Here is a 25,365-nt window from a genome sequence, read left to right as displayed (position 1 = left end):
CATTGTCCGGAAGCCATACTATTCAGTAATAAAGACGGATTAACCTAACCTCTACATTATTATTACCCGTTCGCATTAACCGTTCTCATCTCTCGCTCGTTATCCTGACACCAAGGTCTTTGTGGTTATCTTGGCCTAACCACGAGATCCTGCTAAAGACCTTACATACTAAAAGAATTTTTTTCTCTAGTAATGTGTGAGATTACAACTATGACATCTATTATTATTGTATTTCAATATAAATATTAATTTAAAATTTATGTGCACACACACACACACATAGAATAATTATTGAAATAATATTATTTATAGAGAATGCTGAGGAGATGGTTATAAATTCTATAAATTCAAATGTAACAGAAACAGATAAGAGAAATTGTATTACTAATTGCAATGACAACATTGTGAGCAATATAACTAATGCTAAAAATACAATCGTTAATATAAATAATTCTATGGATACATCAAGTTTTAAAGGGTATGATCAAAATGAAGAAGAAAATTTATTAATACAAAGACCGATAGAATTAATGATGGAAGCAGAAAATCTTGATACAGCATGTAAGTGCACAGTATAATATAAAAAATTTAAATAATTGTTTGCTTAATTTTTATTAAATTGATTATAATGGATATAACGCATTAAGTACAAATATGATTTAGAGAATTTAATTATTTTTTTTATTTTCTTTAATTAGGTACTCTACAATTAATTCCTGAAAATGTATTATCCTGGAATTGGAATAATGAAAATATACTTGAAGTATATGAGAATACCGATGCTAATGATATATCACAAAGTATCACTTTAGAAACTACATCTGCTGAACATTTAGTTGAAACTTGTGAACGTGCATCCACTGCAGGTATATAATTGCTTAAAGTATTATTATAATAATTTGTAAATAAACATGTAATTTGTGCTCTTTTATACTTTAACGTCGTTTTTTATATATCTTATATGTTTAAATATAATGTTTTACCATCTCTTCGTCTTACAAATGGAAAGAGTAGCTAAAAATTATTTATAATTTTATTTCATATATGCATACTTGTATATTTCATATAAATATATAAAAATATTTAAAAAAAAAATGAATGGCTTATTTTATATTAAAATTTTTTAGAAATACACAAATAATTTTAAGATTGTTATGTCATGTGTAAATAATTAACAGAAAATTATTTTAATTTAATTTATATTAATTTTACATGCAATAATATAATATTAAACGCGACTTGATGAAATTAATCATTTCTCACGTAATCTCTAAAATATTTAAAAATATTTAAGATCTACAGATAGAACTATTAATAATCTTCTTTATGTATAACTAAAATTTTAATTATACATTACATAATTGTCGTCATTAGTGCTTGTATATGTCAAAGCTTAGATGCCAAATAATACAAGTCCAAGAAATAAAAATTAAAAAAATTAAAGCTTCTACGTTCGTTTTTATCAGAAGTACATGTAAAGATGATTTAACTATGTAATCTGATCTTAAAAATAGACGAATTTAATAGTATTATTTAATTATGCTGGTTAAGAATAGATCTTGTCTGTACCTCAAATGTGTTAATAACTCGAAATTGAGTTTGAGTAAACTTATAAACCGCATCTATAAGCCATTCATATATTATTATTATTATATATTTGTAGGATATCGTATAGTATATTGTACAGGGTGAACCATTTCAATTAATGCAGTTATCTCGTAAAGTTTGCAATATGGCAAAAAAATGTTATATACAAAAGTTGTAGGATTCAGAGGACAACACTTGACGGTGAAGACCTAGACCCTGACCTTGGGATCAAATTGGAGGTCATTTCAAAGTTGACTATTTTTTAAATAGAATCATTTTTTATATAAATTAATTCCTTGTAATGTTTGACATAAAAAGTAAGGGTAAGATGGTCAAAAAATGAATAATTTATGAGATAAATTAATACTTTAATTTGATATAATTTTTATAAACTTTGAAATATTTCGTAACATATTCATTTTCTGATGATCTTACCTAAATACTTTTATGCACAAAATAATAAGGTCATCAATTGGTGTAAAAAAATATATAGTTGTTTAAAACAATATGTAGTTGCTAGTTGCAAATTACATACTTTTCTTAAAAACAATAACTATGCATTTTCTTTACATGAATTTTTTCATTTTTTTTGTATAAAAATATTTAAATAAGATCATTGGAAAATAAATATGTTATGAGTTATTTCATAGTTTATGTAAAATTATATCAAATTTAAGTATAAAATATTTTGTAAACTATTCAGATATTGCAAGGAATTAATTTATATAACAAAATTTTAGTGATTCCATTTTAAAAAATTAAGTTGACTTGGAAATGACGCCTAAATTTAACCTCAAGGTCAGGATCAAAGTCTATCAAGTGTGTTTCCCTTGAATCCTACAACTTTTGTATACAACAGTTTTTACCATATTGCTAACTTTATGAGATAACTGCGTGCGTCGATTGAAATGGTTCACCCTGTAGTTGTAGTATATTGTTTTATTAAATAAATATATTTTTCTGTTCTAATTCTTTCTTCACTAAATTTATATTATGCATATAATAATTTTTACAGATTATTTTGATGATGAAGATAATACACAAATAAATAACAGTTCAGAAAGTACACATGACAAAGATTCTTCTTATATACCAAATGATTCATCTGAAAGCTTAAGTCAGAGTGAAGTAAATCAAACAGATTCTATTTCTAAAGAACCTAACAGTTCGATAAATGTATCTAGTGGGTTAGATATATCAACGTTACTTAACGTAACGGGTAAATGTGCTCGAGATGATGCAGAAATGTTTGTCCTATCAGCTGATGCAGGCAAGAAAACATTTTTGTATGTACTGCAACACATTTCAAAGTAAAATAGCTCGTCACCTGGAACGAGTACATGCTAACGAATTGGAAGTGCAAAAATTTAAAAATTTACCGAAAGGAACAACAGAGCGAAGAAAAATTATAGAATCACTCCGAAGACGTGGAGATTTTTATTTCAACGTAGATAGTACACGTAATGATGGTGAACTTCTTGTAGAAAGGCGATCTAAAAAAGTGTATAATAAGTTACCTTCTGATTATACTGCATGCCCAAAATGCAAAGCATTTGTACTGAAATCTACAAGTAGACATCATTCGCGTAGATGCATTGGTCGTAAAAATAAAGATACTAGAGCGATATCAGTTTTAGGAAGAACAGTGATAGGTCGAATACATCCTGAAGCAAATAAAATTTTAAGATTACGTGTTTTTCCTGTCTTAAAAGAAGATAATATAGTGCGACTTATACGTTATGACTTAATAATCGCATTTGGAAATCAGCAGTGTGAAAAATATAAAGCATCAGAGCATCATGATAGCATGATAAAACAAAAAATGAGAAGACTCGGCCGCCTTCTACAAATAGTGAAAAACAAATATTCAGACATTACAGACTTTGCTTCTATTTATTATCCACGATACAGCAATGCCTGCATTGAAGCAATCAACATACTAGCAGGTTTATCTTTATGTGGACGATTTTATAAGATTCCATCATTAGCATCGTCACTCGGAGGATTAATAAAAGAACTTGGAAAAATTTTAGTTAATCGATTTATTAGAAAAGAAGAGTATGATAAAAAATTACTTGCTGAAGATTTTCTAAAAGTATTTTCTGAAGACTTTACAACGTGTGTTACTAAAACAATAGCTGAAACAATGAATCAAAATAAACGTCGTAAGAAGATTATTCTACCTTCTAAATCAGATATTATGAAACTACAGAACTTTTTACAAGATAAACGTCGAACAGCTTATAATATTTTGAAAGAAGAATTTTCTTACGAGGCATGGCTTACACTTGCAAAAGTAACATTAACATCGGTACAAGTATTCAACCGTCGTAGAGCTGGAGAGATACAAAGAACACTCATTGAAGATTACAAGGCTTATCAAGGAATTAATTATCAAACGAATGAAATGTATGAAACACTTTCGACACATGCCAAAGAGATAGCTAAAAAATATGTACGTTTTACATTAAGAGGTAAACTTGGACGAACAGTACCTGTTTTATTAACAGAAGAATTGAGAGATTGCATTGATATGATATTAAAACACAGGAAAGCTGCGAAAGTTTCATCAAATAATCCATATTTATTTGGTCTCCCTTCTCTTGTAAAAAATAAGTATAGATATCTCTTGGCATGTGATTTGTTGCGACAGTACGCAATAGAGTGCGGTGCTGAAAATCCTGAGACTTTGCGTGCAACCGAGTTGCGGAAACATATAGCGATAATGTGCATTAATTACAATTTATCGGAGAATGAAATCACATCACTCGCGAATTTCATGGGTCATGCAGAGAAAATACACTTAGTTCATTATAGACAACCTGTCATAGAAAAAGAAATTTTAGAAATATCACAGTATTTAGAAACAGCACAAGGAGTCGAGCAAGATAATTCAGATGATTCAGATTCTGCATCAGAGTTTGATCTAAATAATAATGATGAAAGTGTATTAGAACAAACTCAAAATAATGAAATTAATGAAGCTACAATAAGTCAAGGAAATTATGCTTTGCAACAAAATTCATTAAGAGGTTTGTTTTCTTACATTTATGGAACAAAATTAATATGCACTTTTTAAATATAAATTAAAATTAAAATATAAATGTAAATATAAATATAAATATAAATTAAGTATAAATTAAAGAAATTAGATATTACTGTCATCAGTAAACTATTTAACATTCTTTTCAAAATAATTTTATTTTATTTAACAAAACAAATTTGTATAATTATTTTTGTTTGGCATTCTCTTTTCTCTCTTTCTTTAAATTTTAATTGTAAACATTTAATATGGTGATAAAAGTTATGGTTAGCATAAAAATTTTGTTTTCTTTAAAAAAAATTACGTATTTTAACATTTAAATTTTTAAAAGCAAATAGTAAAGAAATGATATAAATTGTTTACATCTACTTCTCTTAAAGACAAAGCGTATCAAAAAATATATAAATATGTTTTAATCTTATTTTCTGAATTTTGTAATATATGTTTACTTTTATTATAGATTCACATGGAACTAGTACCTCAATCGAAATTAGTTATTCGGATAATAATACAGAAAATGAGCAAAATGTTGGAAATATGAATAAGAAAATAATTCGTAAAAAGAAACAAATGCGAGCAGCAAAGAAAAAAGGTAAATATAAACTTTTTAAATTGTTATAAAATGTGTATTTATTCATATAAACAAAAGAAGAAAATGCCTTTAAAATATACAGAATATTTTAAAAGTCTGGAAATGATCGAATAAAAATCAAATAAACAATGCATTTTAGAAAAAAATATTTAAATAAAAATTGTAGAATTTTAAAATATCTTCTTACAGGTTTTATTTTTCATTTTGATTTTGAGTGTTGTTGCCAAAATCAAAGTAAGATCATCTTGAATTTTTTAAATAGAATCACTATATTTTTTATATAAATAGATTTCTCGTAATATTCTGCATAAAAAGTTATAAGGGTAGAATGGTCCAAAAGAAAATAGTTTACGAAATATTTTATAATTTAATTTCACACAATCTTACATAAACTATGAAATATTTCGTAAAATATTTATTTTACAATGATTTTATCTGAATACTTTTATGCCTAAAATAATCAAAGGAATTATAATTGGTGTGTGTGTGTGTGTGTGTGTGTGTGTGTGTGTGTGTGTGTGTGTGTGTGTGTGTGTGTGTGTGTGTGTGTGGTTATAAAATGTCTTATAAACCATTCACTTTTTGACCATCCTACGCTTATAACTTTTTATACAGAATATTGCGAGGAATCAATTCATATAAAAAAATATGGTGGTTTCATTAAAACAATTTGAGACGAACTTGCCTTGGGGTGCTTTCCTATTAGCGACACAAGTTGACACAAGCTGACACAAGCATCATTCTGTCTTTTCAGGAATAATAAAGATAGAATGACACTACACATGTATCATTCTATCTTTTATTATTCCTGAATGTTGAAAAAAGACAGAATAATGCTTGTGTCAGCTTGTGTCAACTTGTGTCGCTAATAGGAAAGTATATTTGATCTTGATAACATCACCTAAAGTTAAAGTGATAATACCTCTAAATAGATATTTTTTAACTTTGCAAGTTTTATCTGATATATTTTTTTCTAAAGTGGATTGTTTTTATATGCATTGCTCTTTGACCGTTTCCAAATTTTTAAAACACTATGTTTACATATACATGTATGTATGTTTAAAATCAGAATCTTTTTATTGGAACATAAAATTTTCCAATTGCGATACTTTATACATACATATATTTACACACACACACACATACACACACACACACACACACAAAATACTATAAACAATGATCTCTACTAAAATTAAAGAATTATATACAGTAAAAATAATAAAAAGTTAATCGTTCTAAAAGATAGTACGTGAATTAAACAAAGTTTACAAACCAATTTTTTATAAATTGTTATTTAAAATATTAATACATATAATGTGCAACAGAAATTTGTTAAATTATTTAAAAAAATAAATTATTTAAAAAATTGCGTATATGTTTAAGAACTTTTTTTTATATTTCCAGTGATTCTTACTAATCGTACACGCTGGAGCAACGATGAAAAACGAGTCGTCCTTGATGCCTTTGGATATTATTTAAAAAAGAAAGATGCACAATTACCTACATTTAATCAAATTGGAGCTCTCATTAAACAGTATCCTCGTATATTAAAAGAACGAAATGTGGCTACAATTAAAACGTGGTTACATAACCAAAAACGTAATTTGACAGTTAATAATATTGATTAAGTATAAGTATTTTACGTATAAAAGATGTAATACTATTTTAATATATTTAAGATACATACACATAAGATATGTGATATAAAGCGTGAGATAAAGCGACGACGCTTAACATGTGTAGGTGCAATATTATTTCTATGTCATGCAAGACAATTGGGATGCAGATTGTAAAGACACAGTATATATGTATTCTGTCTTAGAAATGTCAACATATCATATAGATGAAAGGCGATAGTAATATCTCCAAGTATTAACAATTGCGTTTTTGTATACAAAAATTAAATATAATAGCGAATTCGGTTGGATGCACTAGTGCGCACTGAGTGCACATAAAGATTATCGCACACAATTTTACAATGACATAAGTAATTAGAGAAGTAAAATAATTAATAGTATAAGAGCTATTATTATCATTATTCATATTAAACAACAATAATAATAGCTTTTACTATTAATTATTTTCCTTTTTTAATTACTTTTGTCATTGTAAACTTGTGTGTGATAAACCTTTATATGCACTCAGTGCGCACTAGTGCATCCAATCGAATTCGCTATAAGTATTTTACGTATAAAAGATGTAATACTATTTTAATATATTTAAGATACATACACATAAGATATGTGATATAAAGCGTGAGATAAAGCGACGACGCTTAACATGTGTAGGTGCAATATTATTTTTATGTCATGCAAGACAATTGGGATGCAGATTGTAAAGACACAGTATATACGTATTCTATCTTAGAAATGTCAATATATCATATAGATGAAAGGTGATAGTAATATCTCCAAGTATTAACAATTGCGTCTTTGTACACAAAAATTATATCTTTTCTTTATTTTGATTTATTCACTTCTCGTTTATATATACGTTCTAATTATTATACATATGACATGTTATTTTAGATATGTATCATCTGCAATGTGTATGTATGTGGCTTCTTGCCCTTTTCTATTAAAATTATCATATATATAATGCGTATACAATTAGGCAAAACTTATTAAAACTCCTATGCCTTCACTACCCAGATAGCAAAGAATGCCATGTATTGCATAATAGCATGTATTGCAAATTGATGCTATATATTTTTGCCACCAAAAATACTGCAGATTGTATATAAAACCTGTTATATCAGATAATGATAGCAAAATGTCAGAAATGTTATAAAATCTGTTAACATAATTTTACAACAAGTTAGTAGCAGAAATTAAGAAGGATTTGTATAGAATTATCATAGCAGATTGCGGCAGAAATCGAGCAAGATTTGCGCACGCACAATCTGATGGCAAATTGACAACATGGATCTGCATTTTGTAGCTATTTAATAGTTTCTTCGCTTACCGCTATGCGATGTATTTTCTCGCAGTTAAATTTCTGGTAGACATAGATATAAAGTCTGCAAGTCGTGGCTATTAATAAAAGATCTAAAGTATATATATATTTTTCTGATATCTGACAAGTCTAATATAAGAATATTAAACTGATTAGAATTAATAGGATATAAATGAAAAATTATCCATTTACTTCCTATTTAAAGCATGAAACAAGAGAGAATTTAATTCTTATAAATTATATCTTGAATTTTATAAATTATAAATTTAATTATTTTAAAAATTTATTTTATTAATTTAATTAAATTGAACATTTCATTGCTATGTGAGATATAACTACAATATAATATATGTTATACATTAAATTTCATATTTATGAAAAAAAATTATAATTAACGGATGATACATCTTATGCACACATTTATTGAAAAATATTCAATTCTATCATATATTCAAATGACAAGGAATTGCAGGTTCTGCTCGATTTCTGCCACCAATCTGCTATCAGATTGTGTTTGACAGATCTGCTCGGTCTCTGCCGCCAATTTGCCACTAACTATTATATATTGTGCAGATCTGCTCGGTTTTTGCCGCTAATCTGCTGTCAGATTTTGCTTACTACTTATGCTAGCAGAATGTCATCAATTGCGGACACAGTGGACAGGAAGCTGCTTTAAAGTCATGATTAGATTTGCTGTCATACTGATGCCGACATTTTGCTAACATTTTGCTATTTGGGTAGCTATATGAACTATCTCTTTCTATCGCATCATTTTTTACACGACAACTACGTCCTGTATAAAGAACCAAATACGCACGCAAGCACGCACGCACACGTACGGACATGTACGCACACGCATGGACATGTACGCACACGCACGGACATGCACGCATATGCCCACACACACTTCTGCATCTTACATTTCCAATATAAATTAATTTTATGATTGATAAAAAATGTTACAAATTTACTTTTATTATAATCTAAGAACAATAAGGCACCCAATATATACAGGGTGATTCAAAACAACCGTTTGTCCTTAAAATGTCGTATTCCTGGCTGAATTCTAAGACGATTTTTCCTTTGCCAAAATTTTATCCGAAGCTTAGTTTTCAAATTATAAAAGGAAAAATTTAGCGAATTACGGCACGAATACGGGCGGTAGGCAGGAGCGGCGCAACTCATTATCCGACGCGGGCGATTACGCGAGGCGCTCGCTGCGATCAGCTGTTAACTACACGCGATGTGTGTGTGTGTGTGTGTGTGTGCGTGCGTGCGTGCGTACATTCTCTCTCTCTCTCTCTCTCTCTCTCTCTCTCTCTCTCTCTCTCTCTCTCTCTCTCTCTCTCTCTCTCTCTCTCTCTCTCTCTCTCTTTCTTCCTCTCTCACTCACTAATTTTTACCTTGTAGAGATGTTTGATGTCTTCTGATGAATAATTGTTGCACGACTAGAGTGGATAACAATGAGACGACACACCGTGACACACCGAATAATAAACGAATTTTTTTTCTTTTATAAATTGTATCGACACTTTGACGAATACACTCACGCACTTGATCGAAAATTACGCAGAGAGAATTTTCTCTTAGAATTTACCCTGAAAATCTTGGTAATCGTGGGACAATATGGTGTGGAAAGAATTTTATGAGAATTCTTCTGATTAATATTTATTACAATAAAAATAATAATATGTATCACAATAAAATATAAAATATGTTTGATTAATTTTACTATGCAATTTAGTAAAATTAATCAAACATATTTTATATTTTATTGTGATAGATATTATTATTTTTATTGTAATAAATATTAATCAGAGAAATTCTCATAAAATTCTTTCCACACCATATTGTCCCACGATTACCAAGATTTTCAGGGTAAATTCTAAGAGAAAATTCTCTCAGTTTATTTAATAACCGATTACAACACTAAATCACAATCGGTTACTACCGATTAATTATTAAAAATTACTTGAAAAAACGCGTTAAGTTAAATGCACAGCACAAGTTACTCGATGCGGACGACAATAGAGTCTGCGGCGACGACAACAGACGGGCGACGCGACGCGACGCGACGACAACAATCACGCGGCGTTGCCGAACGTGTGATTGACGCGAGACTCGCGAGACGCTACCATGTCTTGCGGTTAATCGAAGCCTTTGCATTGTGAATGCGCAAATTTCGAAAACGTATAATAATTAAGTTATTAAAAAAAAGTATTATAATACATTATAATACTTTTTTTTAATAACTTAACATTATCCGCACGTTTTGCCTTTTCTTTCTTAAGCGAGACGTGAAAAAAATTATTATTTTTTTAAATTATATTTTGCGAACAGGATGTTCCACGTATAAATGTGTTGGTCGCTCTGAAAAGAGCGGATTGATTTTTAATTAAAAAAAAATTTATAATAGGTGCTCAAAATGAGCACCATCCATTCTAACGCAAGCTCTCATGCGTTTTAATAAATTTCTTTAGACGTTCTCCATTACTTCTTCTTCGACATTCCAAATTGCATTCTTGTTTCTAAATCTTGTTTCTAAATCGTCGACGTCCTCGGGAAGCGTTTTGTAAATCATTTCCTTGCAATATCCCCATAAAAAAAAGTCCAAAGGATTAAGGTCCGGGGATCTTAGAAGGGGAAGAAGCCTCAAGAAGGGGAAGAAGCCTCAAGAAGGGGAAGAAGCCTCAAACACAAGGAGGACAGCGGCCCACAGCAAATAAGGATGTGGGTCCTGTGCGGCCAGCCAAGGATGAGGCATCAAGGAAAGGGAAGGAGAAGCCGGCCCAACAACAACAAAAAGCGCGACAGGCAATGGTGGTGACGGGAACCGTCAACCCACCCAAGAAAGGGGAAACTGCGGTCTGTAAACCGCAGCGACCAGGGGCGTCCTCTGTACAAACCCCTCAAATCCCTCAGCCACCTTCACAGGGCCAAGGGGTCTGGGTGAAGGTTGTTGGCAGAAGGGAAAAGAGGGGACAGCGGGCAAACACCGCCCAGCCCGCTAATCCTCCAATAAAGGCGACCGGCAAGACCCCAAGTCTCCCCCCTGAAACAGAGTGGTAAGGGAATGGCGGTCACAAAGGCCGGTGCAGGGAGGAAGAAGAGGAATGCCTCACGGACGGCTGCGATCACAATCACATGCCCGGAGGGACAGTACGCAGAAACTGTGAGGCAAGCCCGCCAAGCAGTAAACTTGGAGGAATTAGAAATAAAGGACGTAAAAGTCCGCCGAGCGGCTACCGGCGCCCTGGTTTATGAAATACCAGGGCAGAACAAGGCCGCGAAGGCGGACCTTTTCGCGGATAAACTCCGCGAGGCCCTAAAAGATAAAGAGGGAGTTAGGGTCGCGCGCCCCTCCAAAAAGGGGGAGATTAGAGTCCGCAGACTAGATGAGTCAGCCACCGTGGAAGAGGTGGTGGCAGAAGTCGTTAGGCTTGGGGGCTGCCAGACCTCAGAGGTCAAGGCAGGAGAGATCAAATTCCCCCCCAAGTCTATGGGAACCCTATGGGTTCAATGCCCACTGATGGCGGCCAACAAGGTGGCCGCCATCGGGAAAATTAAAGTGGGATGGGTGGTTGCGCCGGTGGACGCCCTTAAAGCTAGACCCCTGCAGTGCCACCGCTGCTTACAGCGCGGACATGTGCAGGCGGCCTGCACAAGCGGCGCAGACCGGCGGGGTGCCTGTTATAACTGCGGCGCACAGGGCCATAAGGCCAGTGAGTGCGTCGCACAGACGAGGTGCCCCCTATGCGCCGAGCAGGGTCTGCCGGCCAACCACCGAGTGGGTGGGGACTCCTGCCACCCAAAAAGAAAACCAAAGGGTGGCAGGATCAACCCAAGTGTGAGCGCTGGCGCCAAAGCGGCGCCAACGCCCAAGAAAGCGGAATCCGGAGGCGACAAGTCCCCCCCGGTACCAATGGACGTCGTGGAGGAAACGGAATCCCCCAAGCCTCAGAGAAAACTGAGATCAAGGGGGGCTCCCATAAAAGGAGCGGGAAAAGCCGCAGCAGCAGCAGCGGACAGGGTGGCTCCCGCGGTGCCGGAGCCACCCAAAGGAGGAAAGGAGGCAGTGGCAGCAGCAGCGGCAGCCGTAGTGGCTCCCGCGGTGCCGGAGCCACTAATGGAGGTTGTTATGGAGGAGGCTGACTTAATAGCGCTATGAATGTCACTCTCCTCCAGGCAAATTTAAACCACTGCAGGGGGGTGCAGGACCTGTTTATGCAGACCCTCCTGGAGTGGAATTGCGGATTAGGGATCGCCTCCGAGCCTTACCAAGTGCCGGGCAGCCACCCATGTTGGGCGGCCAATGGTAATGGTTCGGTGGCGGTCACGTGGAGGGACGTGAACGGCTCCCCTCCCTGCACTAAAATCGGGGAGGGGGCCGTTCACGTCTCAGTAGAATGGGGGCTCATCGTGGTCGTTGCGTGCTATCTGTCTCCAAACATGGACTCTGCACAGTATGAGCAGTCGCTGGATGGAGTAGCGGCCTTTGTCAGAGGCAGGCTGCCCTGTCCGGTGATTGTGGCGGGAGACTTCAATGCGAAATCAACGCGTTGGGGCTCCCGCCGCACCGATAGGAGAGGCAGAGTCCTGGAGGACTGGGCGGCGGCACTCGGCCTGTGTTTGATAAACACAGGCACGAGGAGCACCCTCGTTAGGCCGCAGGGGGAGTCCGTCATAGATTTGACGTGGGCTTCCCCAAACGCGGCCAACAGGATAACCGATTGGCGGGTGACAGATCAGGAGACCCTCTCTGACCATTTATATATCAAGATGAGGGTCGAAGTCACCCGCCAGGGGGTGCTTGGCCGCGCCCAAGGGGAGGCAGAGCCACAACCGAAGCGATGGGCCCTGAGGAAGTTAGACCCGGATAGGTTAAGGGCCGCCGTTCTCTCGGCGACCTGGCCTGGCACAGAGTTGCCAGAAGATAGTGTGGAGGACCAGGTGGACTGGCTTGGGGAGATTATGGAGGATGCGTGCAACTTCTCCATGCCCCGAGCCAAGTCCGTGCCGCGCAGAGCGGCGTACTGGTGGACTGCTGAAATTGCGGAACTACGCAGCAAAGCAGTCCAGGCCAGACGCCGCTTCACTAGAGCTAGAAGGCGCGGCAGCGCCGAGAGAGTCGCCGAGATGTTAGAGCTATACAGGAGTGCGAAGTATGAGCTCAGCTCGGCGATACGGCGGGCCAAGCCCGGAGCATGGGACGAGCAAGTACTCTCCCTAAATTCAAACCCATGGGGGCGCCCATACAAATTAGTTATGAATAAACTAAGATATTGGGCGCCCTCGGTGACGGAATCCCTGGATCCCCAGGTCCTCGAAGACATAGTGTCCACACTATTCCCGAGGGTTCCCCAAGAACCGATACGTTCGGGGGGCCCCGACGAGTGGCACGTGGACCTTGGGGTGACAGGGGATGAAATAGCCGGGATCGCCAAGAGGCTGAGGGCAAGAGGAAATAAAGCCCCCGGCCCGGATGGCGTTCCCGGTAGGGTCCGGATAATCGCTCTGGACATCCTATCCGGGTTTATGAGACATCTCTTCACGGGATGCCTACGGGAGAGTTATTTCCTCCCAGTCTGGGAGAGGGCTAACTTAGTCCTCATCCCAAAGGGGGGCAGGCCTGCGGCATACAGGCCCATTTGTCTGCTGGACGAGGCGGGGAAGATGCTGGAAAGAATCATCACCAACCGCCTCGTTCGGCACCTTAAGGAAGTGGGGCCCGACCTCCACGAGGACCAGTTCGGATTCCGCGAGGGACGCTCGACGACGGACGCCATCCTGAAGGTCAGATCCTTCGTGGAATCCGTGACTGAAGAGGGGGGGGGTGTTGGTGACTGTGTCTTTGGACATAGTTAACGCCTTCAATACTCTCCCCTGGGGTAGGGTCATGGACGCAATGGAGTACCATCGCGTCCCTGACTATCTCGTGGGGGTCATAGGGTCCTACTTTCAAAGTAGGGGCCTGGGGTACCGTAACAAAGAAGGTACCCATTGCCAGAGGGAGATGTACTGCGGGGTCCCGCAGGGGTCAGTCTTAGGCCCCCTGCTGTGGGACCTCGCGTACGACCGTGTATTGAGGTCTGCCCTCCCCCCGGCAGTAAGGTCGTCTGCTACGCAGACGACACGCTAGTACTGGCCGGGGGAAAGGACTGGGGGGAAGCAAGGATATTGGCAGAGATGGCAGTGGCATGCGCCGTGCGTGCCATAAAGGGCATGGGTCTAGGAGTGGCCCCTCGGAAAACCGAGGCGGCCTTCTTTCACGATGGTACACGTGGAAGACCTCCGATGGCCCATGTCCAAGTGGACGGTGTCCCCGTCCGGCTGGGTCCCAACATTAAATACTTGGGACTACTGCTGGACGGAACTTGGGGCTTTAAGGATCACTTCGATCATTTAGCCATAAAGGTAGATAAGGTGGCGACGGCTTTAAGCCGTTTGCTGCCAAACCTGGGAGGGCCGGATGATCGAGTGCGTCGACTCTACGCGAACACAGTCAATTCCGTGGCGCTCTACGGAGCGCCAGTCTGGGCGGACGCCGCGATGGCCACCAGACGCATCAAGGATACGCTAAGGCGTGTCCAGCGAAGGGTGGCCATTCGCGTCGTCCGGGGATATAGGACTGTGTCGCATGCGGCGGTCATAACTGGCGGGGATGCCCCCCATGGAGCTCGTGGCTGACATGTATGCTGGAGTATACCAGCGTCAGCGCGAGCTCCGTGAAATGGGGATGCAAGTGACTGCCAGGGTTAAGGGCATCCTCAGGCTCCAAGCCCGGCGACAAATGACAGGGAAGTTTGATGAGTACCTGTCAAATGTGCCCCATACAAATTCGGGGCACAGGGTCGTCGGGGCCGTGAGGCCTAGACTGGAAGAGTGGATGGAGAGATCTCACGGCGGGACATCGTTTCACACTACACAGGTGTTCACCGGACACGGATGTTTCGGTGAATATCTGTGTAAAATTGGGAAAGAACGCACGGCGCAGTGCCATCACTGCGGGGAGGACCAGGACTCCGCGCAACACACCTTGGAGTTCTGCCCTGCATGGGCAGAGGAGCGCGGAGTCCTGGTCAACATCATAGGAGAGGACTTGCATCTGCCCAACGTTGTTGGACAGATGCTGGTAGACGACGAAAGTGGAGGGCGGTCTCCTCCTTCTGCTTCAAGGTTATGACGCAGAAGGAGGAGGCAGAGAGGGAGCGGGAGAGACGGGGGAGACGGGGTAGGCAAACGCTTACCCCTGAATCCCGTGAAGAAAGGGACGACCCCACCTGGGTGCCCCGGCGAGGAAGGGCTGAGGGGGCGCGGGGAAGGGGTGGTGCCCGTGGTGGAGGGGGCGGCGGCGGGGGCGGCCCGCCAAGGCGAGGTCGCGGTGGCGGACCACCTCGTCGCCGAACAAAGAGACGCCCCCCTGATGGGTTGAACTAAGCGGGATGGATGCTGGGCGAGGGGCGCTGTGCCCCCCCCCGCCCGATGGTGGAGTAAGGGAGGAGTAGCCGGGCGAGGGGCGCTGTGCCCCCCTCGCCCTGCGCAAAGACAGAGTAGGGCGGGGGCGGGTGTCGCCTGGCTGGCGGCCGCTCGGCGTAAGCCCTGCGGCCGGGAGTCGGGCGGCATCCGTTCCCGCCCCTGCCGAGTTCCACCCCCCTGGGGAGGACCTCGGCGATGCCCCCGGGCCGATGGTCGAATCCCGTAAAGGGAGGGAACCGCGTCCATGGGCCGCGGGGACCACAGGGGCTCACTAGGAGCCCCATTGCACGTGGTCCCCCGGGTAGGGACGCGGCAGGGGCGGCCCTCTCACCGGTGCCTTAGAGCGCCGGTGGGAGGGCACTACTGCCTGCAGGAGGGTTCCTCCCCCTTCTGGGGGGGAACTCAGGAGAAGAGCTCCCGGAGTGTCGGCCGGATCTCTCATCCCTTTAGGGAGAGAGAGAGGGCCCCGTTCCGTGAGCGGGGGTCGCGGCTCGAGCGGGAACTCTCGAGCCGTGACCCCGCCCCAAACTTTTTGGGAGGGCGCGGCGTGGGGGCGGTGCCCCCCTGCGCCGCAACCGGGAAGGCCCGCACGATGTGTTCGCGGGGGGGAGTATCTTCCTCACGGGGAAGATGCTCCCCGAGAAGGTAAGGCCAGGGGATGGCAAGAAGTAATGCTTCGGCAGTTCCTTGCCATCCCCGTAAGCGCCAGCGTAGGCACCCGCTGTGGTTTTAGTGCGGTAGGTCTTGGACCCCACCGCCGATCCATACGTGGATCGGTGATGGGGGACAAGGAGTCCCACATAACCCTCATCCCCTACCCGGGGGTGAGTGGTACCATGAGGTTTCCAGTGCCAAAAAAAAAAAAAAAAAAAAAAAAAAAAAGGTCCGGGGATCTTGCGGGCCAACGTATCGGGCCATACCGACCCATCCAACGTCCAGGAAACTGCTCGTTTAAATATGTTGTTACAATTCTGGCGTTGTGTGGCCCAGCACCGTCTTGTTGAAAGAAAATCTTCTTCCTCTCCAATAGTGGCACTTCTTCTAAAAAATCTGGCAGATTTTCTCTTAAAAGTTCCACGTACGTTTGGCCAGTTAAGATGTCTGGAAGAATAACGGGCCCAAGTATTTGAGTACCCATTATTCCAGCCCACAGATTTATCTTCCAGCGAATTTGGAAATTTCTTAGCCGCGTGACTCTGGGATTTTCTTCGCTCCAAAAATGCATATTGTGCGAATTAAAAATTCCTTCTCGTGTGAAGAACGATTCATCGCTGAATATCACATGAGAAGAAAATCTGGGATCTCGATCCACTTTTCTCAGAAAATTTTCGCAAAACGTTCGTCTTGCATCATAATCTTCTAGTCGCAAATATTGCACGCGTGTGTAATGAAACGCGTGCAACTTTTCTTCTTTGAGTGTTCTTTGGACCGTCGAATAAGATAAATTGTGTTCTCGAGCAACCACCCGAATACTTGTTTCAGGATTATGCTCGAAACGTACAATTTGCTCTGTGTTTCGCAAATTTCTTGCATCGCGATTTCTCCCAGTATCCTGTTTGTTCGGAAGGACACTGCCAGTCTCGTGTAATCTCTGAGCTGCTCGAAGTATGACGGGAGCCGACGGATGTCTTGCTCGATTTGGATATAATTCGGCGTATCGTCTTGCAGCTACGTGATACTGCCCGTGACACTCGCCAAGTGCCATCAACATATCGTAATATTCTTCGTTTGTGTACGCTGCCATATCGTCCTCTTAACGCTTGTAATAATCGAAGGATTACTGATTGCATTGTAAATCTTCATATTATTTATACAATCCGCGGGATGTCGCGATCTCCCCCTCCACGCCTCCCGCGACGAATAGCGGCACGCGACACCCGCGACATCGGCCCCCCGCGAATCGTATAAATAAGATGCAGATCGACATTGCAATCAATAATCTATCGACTCCCGTCATACTTCGAGCAGCTCAGAGACAATACGAGATGGCAATGTCCTTCCGAACAAACAAGAAGAATCGATACGTTGGCCCGCAAGATCCCCGGACCTTAATCCTTTGGACTTATTTTTATGGGGATATTGCTAGGAAATGATTTACAAAACGCTTCCCGAGGACGTCGACGATTTAGAAACAAGATTGCGACATGCAATTTGGAATGTCGAAGAAGAAGTAATGGAGAACGTCCAAAGAAATTTATTAAAACGCATGAGAGCTTGCGTTAGAATGGATGGTGCTCATTTTGAGCACCTATTATAAATTTTTTTTTAATTAAAAATCAATCCGCTCTTTTCAGAGCGACCAAAAACAATCCGCTCTTTTCAGAGCGACCAACACATTTATACGTGGAACATCCTGTTCGCAAAATATAATTTAAAAAAATAATAATTTTTCTCACGTCTCGTTTAAGAAAGAAAAGGCAAAACGTGCGGATAATGTTAAGTTATTAAAAAAAAAGTATTATAATGTATTATAATACTTTTTTTTTTAATAACTTAATTATTATACGTTTTCGAAATTTGCGCATTCACAATGCAAAGGCTTCGATTAACCGCAAGACATGGTAGCGTTTCGCGAGTCTCGCGTCAATCACACGTTCGGCAACGCCGCGTGATTGTTGTCGTCGCGTCGCGTCGCGTCGCCCGTCTGTTGTCGTCGCCGCAGACTCTATTGTCGTCCGCTTCGAGTAACTTGTGCTGTGCATTTAACTTAACCCGTTTTTTCAAGTAATTTTTGATAATTAATCGGTAGTAACCGATTGTGATTTAGTGTTGTAATCGGTTATTTAATAAACTGAGAGAATTTTCTCTTAGAATTTACCCTGAAAATCTTGGTAATCGTGGGACAATATGGTGTGGAAAGAATTTTATGAGAATTTCTCTGATTAATATTTATTACAATAAAAATAATAATATCTATCACAATAAAATATAAAATATGTTTGATTAATTTTACTAAATTGCATAGTAAAATTAATCAAACATATTTTATATTTTATTGTGATACATATTATTATTTTTATTGTAATAAATATTAATCAGAAAAATTCTCATAAAATTCTTTCCACACCATATTGTCCCACGATTACCAAGATTTTCAGGGTAAATTCTAAGAGAAAATTCTCTCTGCGTAATTTTCGATCAAGTGCGTGAGTGTATTCGTCAAAGTGTCGATACAATTTATAAAAGAAAAAAAATTCGTTTATTATTCGGTGTGTCACGGTGTGTCGTCTCATTGTTGTCCACTCTAGTCGTGCAACAATTATTCATCAGAAGACATCAAACATCTCTACAAGGTAAAAATTAGTGAGTGAGAGAAGAAGAAAGAGAGAGAGAGAGAGAGAGAGAGAGAGAGAGAGAGAGAGAGAGAGAGAATGTACGCACGCACGCACGCACACACACACACACACACACACATCGCGTGTAGTTAACAGCTGATCGCAGCGAGCGCCTCGCGTAATCGCCCGCGTCGGATAATGAGTTGCGCCGCTCCTGCCTACCGCCCGTACTCGTGCCGTAATTCGCTAAATTTTTCCTTTTATAATTTGAAAACTAAGCTTCGGATAAAATTTTGGCAAAGGAAAAATCTTAGAATTCAGCCAGGAATTCGACATTTTAAGGACAAACGACATTTTAAGGACAAACGGTTGTTTTGAATCACCCTATATATGACATATGTTTGTTTATTATATATAATACGTATATACAATTTATTTATATAAAATCTAATTATTTCTGATAGAATAAATAACAAAGCATAATAAATTGATAAATAATAGAGCAATAACTCGATTATCGTAAGATTTAGACCGGTATTCATATTCCGATCTTATATTTAAGATCGTCTTAAGGCTCTTCTACAATGGAGTGTCGTAGACCGTAATAGTAGTCGTAGAATATATTTAAATTTCATACTGTTTTTGGTCGTAGACTTAGCGCTGTTACAACTAAAACACTCCATTGTAGAAGGGCCTTTAAGGGCCTTCGCACACACTTTCCGTAATCGTAAACATAACCGTAACGTAAGGATTCGACCAATCACGTTGCTCGATTCTGCTGTCCGTAACCGTAGCCGTAAGAATCGAACAACGCGATTAGGCCTGGTCTACAATAAATCGGATGTCGCAGTCGGATGTCGGAACGTAACCGATGATCCAATGAGAAAATTTCTTTTTTGATAACAAAATTTCCTCATTGGATCATCGCTTACGTTCCGACATCCGACTGCGACATACGACTTATTGTATATCAGACCTTAGTCAAATCCTTACGTTACGGTTATGGAAATTCGTCTGCGAAAGCCCTTACGCCTTAAGAAATTGACTAATCATAGTCAAGTATTCTCCTCATACTTGACTGCGATTGGCCAATTTCTTAAGGCTTAGGGCTTAAATTACATATTGTAGACCCGGGCTAAGTCTGGTCAGAGGTTGACTTAAGATCACATTCAACCAATCAAATGGCTGCATAGCATTTCAAGCTCGGACTTGAGATGATTTTAAATATAAGATCGGACTATGAATACAGCCTTATTTACATTGGAAATGTAAAACGCATGCAGAAGTGTGCATGTGTGTTTTTTTGGTTCTTGTTATCGATATGGAGCATGGAACCTCCGTGATATAGAGCATGCATGGCGCCACTCATATCTAAATATTTACTATGAATACCAGCCTAATGTGGTCAGAAAAGGAGAGAAATAGAGCGAGAAGACAGCCAATCTCCATCTCTTACTACTGTTTGTGACGATTTTCAACAAAGAAGGATAGCGATAGAGACTGGCCGTCTTCGCGTTCTATCTCTCTCACTTCAGACGACTTTCACTTCGAATCATTCTATTTTTATTCTTATGGAATGTAGAACAAAGATAGAATGATATTTGGAAGCATTAGTAGCGCATTCTCGACCGCAGCCTATATCGGCTTCTGTATATAGGACGTCGTAATACTTGCCGTGCGGCAGAAAACGATGCAGTAACAAATCAATCTTTGACTCTTATTAAAAAAGTTATAAAAGTGATAAGTTGATCGATTACCGTGTCGCTTTAAGGTGCCTTTACACGGTAGCATCAAGCGTCGAACATCTGCGCAGAGACTCATTACGCAGATGTTAAATGAAAATTCTAGCTTCTTGCTGCTAATAACATAATGAATCATACGAATAGATCGAGATCAAAAAGATATGCACACATTAGTACTAAAAATTAATATGATATTAAATATATTCATTATATTTGTTAGACCCTGTGCACAATAGAGGAAATATTAGGAATAAATATTAAATATTAATATTTTAAAATAATAAAATCAAAAAGCTCTGATATAAAAATATAAATTCGGGTATGAAGAGTTCTTACTTAACTTATAGCCCTTACTAGTCCTTATTTATACCCTTTGTATTTTTATATAAGTTTTTTCGATTTTATTATTTTAAAATCTTAATATTTAATATTTATTCCTAATATTTTCTGTATTGTGCGCAGGGCCTTATTTTTATTAATATTATTAGCCGCAAGAAGCTAAATTCTATCTCATTTGACATCTGCGCAAACGCAGACGCTTGACGCTTGATACTACCATGTAAAGGCACCTTAAGGCTATAAGCATTGCAACGTCTTGTGTTCAGAAATCATATATGTAAGTGTGAGGTTATATTTGTAATTAATAATGCGAGATTGACTAAAGGATGTCTGCGGACTTTTGCTAATTCGTACTATTTAATATAAGTAACATGTGAGAAAACTTATTTATATGTCATATAACTTGTATTATATGTAAGTCACATATATATAAATAAACATAACTTCTGTTGATATCAGTTTTAATTTTTAATAAAATAATTTTTAATATTAAGGTAAATGAATCCGAGGAATTCTAAAAGGTTTTGAAGGAAATAATTATTACCGAACACTATAAACGATGTGACGGAATGACAATTAACACATAATCTGTTTTACATGATTACAAATTCAAGTCAGGTTAGTTTTTCTTTATAAGTCAGATAACACAAATTTCTAATTAAAAATCTAATAATTGTAACTTATAACACTTATTTTCACAAGTCTTTTACGAAAAGTATTTTAAAAGATATAAAAAAATATGTAATAATTTTTTATTTTAAATTGCAGAAAAATAAAAGTAGATTTTTTAATAATTTATATTTTATGACCTTATCAAAGGAAATATCAAAAAGCCTTTGCTAAAGATTCGCGAAATTGTAATGAGGCATGTGAGTACTATATTTTTTCTTGTATTAATAATTTCTTGTATTAATAATTAATAATATTTTATGTCCATGTAATGTATTTTTTATTGTGTGCGTATAACTTATTTCTGTATAATATAACAACTTTGTATTTCTTTTATACTAGACTGGACTGCAAAAGAGAAACTGATTAGCTACTCAAGCAAAAATTATGGAAGAAGAGCAAAAAATCTCGCAAAAATAGGCTGTCAAGTAAAGTTGAAGAATATTTGATAATTGTTTAAGATATATTGGATTCCGATCAAGTCTATGTGCATTTATGCGATACACTTTTGCTAAGAAAAGAAAGTGTTTCATACATTTCATTCGTTTGATAATTAATTCCTTGATAAGTCTTGTAATCTTCAATGAGTGTTTTTTTTATCTCTCCAGCTCTACGACGGTTGAATACTTGTACGTTAATGTTACTTTTGCAAGTGTAAGCCATGCCTCGTAAGAAAACTCTTCTTTCAAAATATAAGTTGTTCAACGTTTATCTTGTAAAAAGTTCTGTAGCTTCTGTAGCTGTTAGCTACAATATCTTATTTAGAAGGAAGAACAATCTTCTTACGATGTTTATTTTGATTTATTGTTTCAGATATTGTTTTAGTAACACATATAGTCTTCAGAAATGATGTAACAAGTTAGAGTGAGACGAAATATACTTGTCTTACTCTAACTTATTGCACCAGTGTGTATAGTTCAGTCAGTGCAGGAATAGAAAACAAATCTTATTTGTTTCTCATACATATTACTAAAACATCCGAGACAATGAATCAAAATAAAAGATGCAAAGAAATTATTTTGCCTTTTAAAGCAGATATAAATAAGCTTCATAACTTTCTACAAGGAATACGTAATTGGAAGTATAATTGCAAAGTAATTTATTGTATATCTTTTAGAACATTTTTCTAACAAGCTTATTATTATTTCGTGTATTATCTATAGTCTTTGTCTATTAGACACATTTTTATAATTTATTGACTTTTTATTTACTTCCAAGGACTAGTTTTATATTATGTTCTATTTATTATTTTTGTAATTGATAGAAATAAGTAAATATAAATTATAAACATATAGATGAATGAATAAGTGGATAAAATACGCTTAAATGAATAAATAAATGAATGAATATATATAAAATTAATGAATAAATAAACAGATGAATGCATGTTTTATGCATAATTCACTCGTCATTCATTGAAGTCGATACATTATGAAAAATATGATGCGTTTAATAGTATAGTTAATGTAAAAAATCTCGTCAACACTCTTCGGAGAATTTCTATAAATTTTCATCGGTCTATAGTTTTGCCAAATAATTATCTTAAATTTTTGAACTAATATAATAATACATTGTACTATAATAATAATAAATTTAACTATTATATAATCAAAAATAAAGTAAATAATAATTTAAAATGTATATATTTTTTAATTATTTCTCAAACACACATTGAAAAATATATTATATTTTTATTTATCTTAATATCTATTTAATTTCTTTATAAGTTTCTTGTACATACATAATATATTAAATAAATGTCCTCTTTAGCTTCATAATAATTGAACATTGATTGTATTGATAACTATCTTTTGTAAATATGAAAAAAAAGCTTATGACTTATGAAAAATTTATTTCAATAAACTATAAGTTGTTCACCGTTTTTTATATAGATAGTTATAATGTAAAAATATCTTTAAAATATCTAATTTAAAACGCAATTTTTTTACATTTTTTGCTTTTAGTCTTAATTTCGTTTAAATAATATGCCATTATTTAATTTTTTTATTATAGTTAAGAAAGCCTGTATTTTATATTAAATAATGTGCGTTATATGAAGTCTTGAAAAATATTTTTTAAAAATATGCAATAAGATTTTTTTTATCATTTATATTCTTTTTTATAAATAGTATAATTAATAAATCAATTAATTATAACATTTCCAAATTTTTCATAACCAAGCTTTTAAATAATAATATTAATTACGAGTTAGTTTGATGATTAAATAATTTAATCACACAAAGTTATGATTTAATCATACGAATATTATATATAATATATATTTTTATAAAAATAAGAATAACATTATAAAGAATATGAATATTATAAAGAAGAAAAACAAGTAAAAAAGATTGTACTTTTTCTGAAACTATGCTGATTAAAATTCAATTGTGTGCAATGGTCGTCATAGAATACTTCATAGCAAAAAAGTGATAGTAATGCGTCTATTGTACATTAGAAGGACATGGTTCTCATAAAATACTTCCGAGCAAAAAAGTGATAGCAATACGTCTATTGTACATTAGAAGGACATAAAATATTAAAAGGTACTGATAAAATACATTGCATTTAGAAAGATTTTATCGAGACAGTCCCACTAATATACAGAACACGAAAAAAATTAGCGGGACGGTCCTTCTAAGAGCCAAAGATCCCGTTAATAAACATTTCACTTAAAAAATGGTACCACTAAAATACAAATTACAAACATATATATATATATATATAATAGATATATGTCTATTATAATATCTATTATATCTATTATATATAATATAAAAATGATAAAAAAGAATATATATTATATATGTAGGATGTCATGAGGTCAAAAATCATCGAGGACATTAATTTGTTGAATATCTCGGAATGTTCGATGGCGGAAAAGGCAAACTATTTTGAGGAGCAGATACAGAAAAAGATGAAGGCGAAGAACGTACCGAGGTTGCAGCAACAAGATTCTGCCAAGTCAGAAAAGAAAATAAGGTTGTCTCTCTTTAAGGACAAGTTGATCGACGAAAGTAAGATAATCAAAAATTTAAAATTTAATTTTTTAATAACTTTTTTATGTTATATAAAATGATTCATATTATTGTAAAATATTAAAGATAGGAATTATCCTATGTAATAAAAATAAAAAAAAGATAATAGAATAATAAAATAAGGTTGTCTCTCTTTTCAAGGACAAGTCGATCGACGATTAAAATGTCACGGCGCGGAGAAGAGTATGGCGGATAGCGAAGAAGAACATCGATATCGAGAAGAAGCACGTGGCATAATCGAAAAAGATTGAAAAGATTTTGAAGATTGCGGAGGATACGAAACAGAAGAGGAAGATTTGGAAAGAGCCGAAAAATACACGTGAGGAAGTTTATCGAATAGACATTGAGAAATTATGAATGGTCAGTAAGAATTATTATTATTACGTATATACCTCTTGTGTTTTTTCTTCTAAAATTCTTTTTTTTGGTGTACGTATTCCTTTTAATAAATTTGGTAGTGGCATATGCCCTTCTATTTTCTTTATATCTGTTAATTTGTTCACAATTAAGAATCAACTATGGTGGATCAACTATTTTCGGGAAAAAAATAAATATATTATATAAATTATATATACAACTAAATATATATTATGTATATAAACATATGAGTCGTTCGCTCGAAAAACGGTTGACTTAAATCGACTTA

General features: G+C 37.0%; 1 protein-coding gene, 1 long non-coding RNA gene and 1 pseudogene across 2 annotated transcripts; all 3 read left to right on the top strand.

The window, feature by feature from the left end:
* Nucleotides 1–3,394: 3,394 nt before the first annotated feature.
* On the top strand, nt 3,395–4,677 carry LOC145941409 (uncharacterized; annotated as a pseudogene).
* A 9,689-nt stretch (nt 4,678–14,366) lies between these two features.
* Nucleotides 14,367–14,867, top strand: LOC145941408 (uncharacterized). The gene has a single exon (XM_083047526.1). It carries the CDS (start codon nt 14,367–14,369, stop codon nt 14,865–14,867), a length of 501 nt encoding a protein of 166 aa, XP_082903652.1.
* Nucleotides 14,868–21,342: 6,475 nt separating this feature from the next.
* LOC145942301 (uncharacterized) lies at nt 21,343–22,806 on the top strand. The gene is made up of 4 exons (XR_014426346.1): nt 21,343–21,426; nt 21,507–21,630; nt 21,781–21,881; nt 22,024–22,806. It is a non-coding gene; the product is annotated as an uncharacterized LOC145942301 (long non-coding RNA).
* The last annotated feature ends 2,559 nt before the right edge of the window (nt 22,807–25,365 follow it).

The sequence above is a fragment of the Prenolepis imparis genome, unplaced genomic scaffold (genome assembly GCF_030444845.1).
Source record: "Prenolepis imparis isolate NDT839.2.m4 unplaced genomic scaffold, iyPreImpa1.0 SCAF_10, whole genome shotgun sequence".
Lineage (NCBI taxonomy): Eukaryota > Metazoa > Arthropoda > Insecta > Hymenoptera > Formicidae > Prenolepis > Prenolepis imparis.
Note: the sequence above shows the minus strand (reverse complement) of the source record. Positions and strands in the feature narration are given on the sequence as shown.